Consider the following 6,592-nt stretch of genomic DNA (forward strand, 5'->3'; position numbering starts at 1 on the left):
TTTTTTGGTTGCAGCCGTCATTGGTCGTTGTTTGGCGGCCCTGGCTGGATTCGAACCCGCCAACTTAGGTGTACATGGCTGGCGCTGTAGCTCCTTGAGCCACAGGTGCTGAGCCAAACTTAGGGTAACTTAAGGCAGTGGGAAGTGTAGGGAAGTGGTCAACTATGGAGTTCAACTGGATTTAGGTTCTTTTCTTTCTATTAAAGGCATAAACTCTCCACAAGCTTTAAAGAAAATTCTTTCTTTATCTGAAGAAGGAAGTTTGGAACGCCACCGGAAGCAAGCTGAAGACACGATATCAAATGCGTCATCACAGCTTTCCTCCCCTCCCACTTCCCCACAGAGCTCTCCAAGGAAAGGTAGAGCTAAGTCACTGACTGTTTTCCTTTCTTGAAATGTATATACTCCAGGTGCCATAAATTCCAGAGTTAGGCATTGCAGAGTTTTTAGTAATATAGTCATTTAAGAGGGTGTCTCTTATATACTGTCCAATGGCTTCTTTTCCCTCAGTTTATAAATTTGGAAGATTCCTGGTATTGTCTAATGTTGTACATAATATTAAATATGTTAAATATGTAACCATATAAAACTTTTTAAAAAATACATTTACTTTTGTTATAAGTATGAAAAGAATTATTTTTACATTGAAATTGTTTCTGACTAAATTTGGTTATATAACAGAAAAGAGGGCTTTAGGCTTAGCGCCTGTAGCTCAGTGGCTAGGGCGCCATCCACATACACCGGAGCTGGTGGGTTTGAATCTGGCCCAGGCCTGCCAAACAACAATGACAACTACAACCAAAAATAGCCAAGGGTCTTGTAGGTGCCTGCAGTCCCAGCTACTTGGGAGGCTGAAGCAAGAGAATCACTTGAGCCCAAGAGTTTGAGGTTGCTGTGAGCTGTGACACCCCAGCTCTCTACCGAGGGCAACATAAACTTTATCTCAAAAAAAAAGGCCTTAAAAAACATGAAAACTAATATCTTCCTGATTTATTTTTTCATTGTATTAACACGGGTCTTGATTACCTTTCTTATTGCTACCTTACTTTATTTCCAAAAAGACTCCATTTGAGATGATCGAAGTCTCCTCATGTTGATACTTTCTCATATTAAAAGAGTAGACAGTTTCCACTGCATGACTGTCCAGGTGGCCTCCTGCTCCTTTCCCTTCACTGAGTGGGTCTGAGCCAGTAGTAAGTGGCAAAGACTTCATTTTCCCGAGAGGAAGGCCAGAAGGGTTAATAAATTGTTAAGATTTAACTGACAAACAATACTGCTTTACTTTGTGGACATTTCAGACATCTGTGCATTTTGTGTGGGTATCAGTCTCTGCCATCCTTGTTATATGGACGTATCTAAATTGTTTTCTCATCCTGTTGTCAGGTGGCAGTGGCAATCAGCTGAGATCTTTTGGCTCCGGGCAGTTGGACTTAACCAGTTCCTCCTCTTCTCTTGGAAGTGAGAACAGTAACAAGAATAACAATGCACCACGGACCTATGGGATAGGTGGGGTTTATAGAACCAAAAACGGGGTGGGAAAGAGAGGAATCATCTCATTAGTTACAGAAAATGAGAGAATTCCTCCAATTGTCAAGGGTTCCCTCTGAGTGATTATTTTTCTGGAGATTTTTTTTTTTTCTTTTGAGCAGATCATTTAGGGAAGGCTTTAAATCTTGCCTGTCAGAACTTGCAATGTGGTTTATAAAAAGACATTTCATAAGTGAGCACATTAAATCTTATCAAGACCTGTGCAGCCTTTAAAAAGTAAATCAGGAATTACCAATTTACTGAAAGGATGAGAACATACTTAAATTAGAAACATTCAAATGTTCTAGATTTAATTTTTTTTTTAGGTAAGTGGCATTGAAAAAATTTGCATTGCATATAATCAGATAAAATTGATGTTTAACATGAGATCCTTAGTAGTACACAGGGGAAAACGTATTGAGGAAAAATATTTAGATTTTTTTCATTAAAAATATTAAGACAAGCCTCTTTCGTTATAACTTTCAAAGTTATTTTTTAGTAACAAAGGAGAATTAAGAGTCATTTTAGGTCAAGAAATAGACATCTGTTTAGACATTTTAAAGTAATGATCTGGGGCAAGGTGCACATTACATCCTTCAAAACAATTAGCTTTTATGTGATTCCACTAATATTGATTTAATATTGAAAAACCAAATGGCAAAAATCCAAAGACATCTTCTTCATCTCTTCTTTTTGTTTGTTTGTTTGTTTATATGTCCCCTTAAAATTATAAGTAGTACAGATATTTCCAGCTCAGTTATTCTATGCCGTATTTAAAGCTCTAAAAATTGAAAACAAGATCACTGGCTTTGTTTGCAGTTTGGGGAAAAACATAGTTTTAAATCTGGTCAGTTTTTCTTTGTGGTTTCTTTTATATACTAATAATAGTGTAATTTATAACGAGGGAAGCTAAGAAAAGTTAAGTAGTACTATGATTTCTGCATCTTGTCTTCATTTGTATAATAATGTTCTCATTTTTCTTCTCTAAACTTTGATTAAGCAACTTAAACTTCATTAGAGTACAAAAAATTTAAGCCACCTGGCCTCTCCAAGTCACCCACTTCAGTGGCGATGTCTGTGCCTGCATTTTATTTTGGCTTCTGTTTGGTAGGCTTCCATTTCATGCTCTAAGCCTCGAGTGTCTAATGCACATGGTTGTGTTTCTCCTGCAGGTTATACTTTGGCTCCCAGTGGGACTGTGGATAATTTTTCAGATTCTGGTCACAGTGAAATTTCTTCACGATCCAGTATTGTCAGCAATTCTTCTTTTGACTCGGTGCCAGTCTCACTGCACGACGAGCGGCGCCAGCGGCATTCTGTCAGCATCGTGGAGACAAACCTGGGTGTGGGCAGGATGGAGAGGCGGACCGTGATGGAGCCTGATCAGTACAGCTTAGGGTAAGTGGCTTCACTCAGTGTTGTGCTTTCCTTCCATCCCTCTGTTAATGAGGGCCCCTCCTTCCAGATAGACATATACACATATATAATTCTTTTATTTTACATAAGGCCTAAGAAATTTTTTCCCATCCCAGTTCTGATGTTCACAATTTCTAGATTAAGTACCGTGATATTTTTGGCACACAGACTGCTTTTTAAAGTTAAGTTTATTCTTTATTTGAATATAATTGTTCTGTGCTGAATGCAGCAGGTGGCTTTAGGCTATATACAATTCCCTTGTATGAGCTGCCTTCCTGAAATAATCAAATTATAGGGGCCATCCTTAATGATAGAAGGGGAAAAAACACTTTTAAAAAAATTTTTTCGGGTGGTTCCTGTGGCTCAGGGAGTGGGGCGCTGGCCCCATGTGCTAGAGGTGGTGGGTTCAAACCCAGCCCTGGCCAAAAACTGCAAAAAAAAAAAGAATTTTTTTTTTCCTCTCTCTCTCTTTTTTAAAATTATTTCAGGTTAATTTGAGAGTATGAAAATATTTCAAATCGTATATGAAAACACCACACTGTACCCCATGATTGCATTAATGCACACGGCTATCATTTAATTAAAAAAAAAAGAATTAAGTTACAATGTTTGCATTTTTTAGGTAGAGTCCCTCTTATAATTGTGTCCCACCCCTAAGAGGCCATGCCATACACTGTAACATTGTACCCATTAAGTAGAAGTACCCCCCCTTCCTCCTCCCCCTCCCTATTCCTTTGCTCCCCTCCCCCCACCTCAAATTGATTTTTCTATTATGTGGTTTACAGTAGATTGTCTACTGGCTTCATGTTAGTGTTGAGTACATTGGATTCTTGCTTTTCCATTCTTATGATACTTTACTAAGAGGAATGAGTTTCAACTCCATTCAACATTAATACAAAAGATGTAAAGTCCCCGTGTTTGTAATGACTCAGTGTTATTACATGGTATACATACTCGACAGCTTGTTAATCCATTCATGGGTTGATGGGCATTTAGGTTGTTTCCATGTTTTGGCAATGGTAAATTGACCTGGGATAAACAATCTAGTGCAAATGTCTTTATGATAAAATGATTTTTTTTCTCATGGAGAGTTGTCACTCTTTTCCCCATGCTTCATTAGGTAGGGATGACAAAGTGTGAAAACTGGACATGGCAGAACTCAGCACTATAAGGCAGTTGGGTGATGCTTTCACCCAATAAATAAAAGAAAGCTATCTTGTTAGGGGGGAAAAATATGATATTTTGGTGAATTCATTTAACAGTCTTGCCTCCCTCCCCCTTCCTTTTTTTCCTTTTGACCATACAGGTCCTATGCACCAATGTCGGAGAGTCGAGGCTTATATGCTACGGCCACAGTGATTTCTTCTCCAAGCACAGAGGAACTTTCCCAAGATCAGGGGGACCGTGCTTCACTAGACGCTGCTGACAGTGGCCGTGGGAGCTGGACATCATGCTCAAGTGGTTCCCACGACAACATACAGACAATCCAGCACCAGAGAAGCTGGGAGACGCTTCCATTTGGGCACACTCACTTTGATTATTCAGGGGGCCCTGCAGGGTTTTGGGCCTCAAGCGGCCATATGGACCAAATCATGTTTTCTGATCATAGCACAAAGCATAACAGGCAAAATCAAAGTAGAGAGAGTCTTGAACAAGCCCAGTCCCGGGCAAGCTGGGCATCTTCCACAGGTTATTGGGGCGAAGACTCAGAAGGTGACACAGGCACAATAAAGCGGAGGGGTGGGAAGGACGTTTCCATTGAAGCTGAAAGCAGCAGCATAACATCCGTGACCACAGAGGAAACCAAACCTGTCCCCGTGCCCGCTCACATAGCAGTGGCTTCGAGTACTGCAAAGGGGCTTATTGGTAAGTTTTAAAAATTGAAGGCCTTTGTCCCGTCTGGATAGTGGCTTTAATCTAAATTATTTCAAAAGTAAAATTATGTGTTTGTGGTTCTTTTCCTCATGTTGTCCATTGCTCTATAGGGCTTCCAACTTAGCAGTGTGTTCAGGGTTTTGAATGGACTAGTGGTTAAGAGCCTTGGTTTTACAGGCAGGTACATACAGATGTATTTCTGCATAGTGAGGCAGAAAGCCTCAATAAAGCCTAGCCATCTGGTTAGTAGGTTGTCATTGTGTTCATGATCTGTTTTTCTTTTAACCTGAAAATAGTCAGGATGGATGCCCATTGTTTCTAGATTAAGAATTTTTCTTGGCTCGGCGCCTATGGCTCAAGTGGCTAAGGCGCCAGCCACATACACCTAAGGTGGCGGGTTCGAATCCCCAGCCCGGGCCTGCCAAACAACAATGATGGCTGCAACCAAAAAATGGCCAGGCGTTGTGGTGGGCGCCTATGGTCCCAGCTACTTGGGAGGCTGAGGCAGGAGACGTGCTTGAGCCCAGGAGTTGGAGGTTGCTGTGAGTGTGATGCCATAGCACTCTGCCCAGGGGGACAGCTTGAGGCTCCGTCTCAAAAAAAAAAAAAAAAAAAAAAAAAGAATTTTTCTTTAACTAAAATTGTTTTAGGGCAGCACCTCTGGCTCAAAGGAGTGGGGCGCTGGCCCCAAATGCTGGAGGTGGCGGGTTCAAACCCAGCCCCAGCCAAAAACTGCAAAAAATAAATAAATAAATAAATAAAATAAAATAATAAGAAATTAATTATTATTGAAATTGTTTTATTCTATTCTGTTCTCCTGATTGCATATATAACGTTATACTTTGCATGTTCTGAAATCTTTCTTTGAGTTTTGTTATGAAGGGAAATTGTTTCTGCAATAAACAAATTGCTTCTCCACACCACAGAATGAGGGAGCGGTGGTGACAGTGGTGACAGTGGTGACAGTGTAGTGAGGAGAGCACAGCTGAGGTCGACAGGCTGATAGGGGTTTGAATTCCTGCTTTGCCACTTTGCTAGCTTTGTGACATTTGGCAAGGTACACTAAACTGTGCCTGTTTCCTCATCTGTAAAATGAGCTAAATAATTTCTGTTATTAGGGTTATTATTATTTCTGACTTAGTGGAGTTAGTGTATTAAAGGAAGTCTAGGCAAAATGCTTAACACAGTGCCCAGGTAGGAAGTGCCTGGAAGTATGTGGAAGATGCAATTTCTGCTACCATTTCTGTAGTAAAGGCTCTCACATTCCCTCAGTCCTATTGGGATGTATATATTTTTTCTTTTTTTTTTAATCTCCAAAGAAGCCTGCAATAAAGTGAAGGTCCTAAAATTCCTTTTTTTAAAAAAAATTCAGATTGATACGAGGATAGAAATGTTTAGATTACATTATTTTTATTTCTAGGGTAAAGTTCAAGTTGTAGTTGAACCCTTCACCCAGGGGGTGTGTTGAACACCCTCGCAGTTGGCACATTAGGTGAGATCCGGCCAATCATCCTCCTCCCTCCTGGTCCCCTCCCCCTCCTCTCCTCCCTCTCTTTTCTCTCCCTTCTCCTCCCTCTCCCTGCTCTTCCTTCCTCTCCCCTCCCCCTCCTTTCCTCTCCCTCCTTGGTAGACTATAGGATGTATTTTTTATGGCATATTTTTTTTTAGACGGAACCTCAAGCTATCCCCCTGGGTAGAGTGCTATGGCATCACAGCTCACAGCAACCTCTAACTCCTGGGCTCAAGTGAGTCTCCTGCCTCAGCCTCCCAAGTA

At 40.7% G+C, this 6,592-nt stretch overlaps 1 protein-coding gene across 14 annotated transcripts in view; it reads left to right on the top strand.

Moving 5' to 3' along the window:
- RAPGEF2 (Rap guanine nucleotide exchange factor 2) overlaps positions 1–6,592 on the top strand; it is a 291,756-nt gene that overhangs the window by 279,870 nt on the left and 5,294 nt on the right. For 7 of the 14 annotated variants that reach the window (XM_023516027.1, XM_023516029.1, XM_023516028.1 and 4 more), the window contains 4 exons: positions 207–359; positions 1,384–1,506; positions 2,700–2,925; positions 4,250–4,809. In XM_023516027.1, coding sequence (XP_023371795.1) covers positions 207–359; positions 1,384–1,506; positions 2,700–2,925; positions 4,250–4,809 — 1,062 coding nt within the window. The remainder of the gene's footprint in view (positions 1–206; positions 360–1,383; positions 1,507–2,699; positions 2,926–4,249; positions 4,810–6,592) is intronic. The other 7 variants (XM_023516031.1, XM_023516032.1, XM_023516036.1 and 4 more) reach the window with 2 other exon arrangements.

Source organism: Otolemur garnettii, unplaced genomic scaffold (assembly GCF_000181295.1).
Source record: "Otolemur garnettii isolate 467f Iridium unplaced genomic scaffold, OtoGar3 scaffold00085, whole genome shotgun sequence".
Lineage (NCBI taxonomy): Eukaryota > Metazoa > Chordata > Mammalia > Primates > Galagidae > Otolemur > Otolemur garnettii.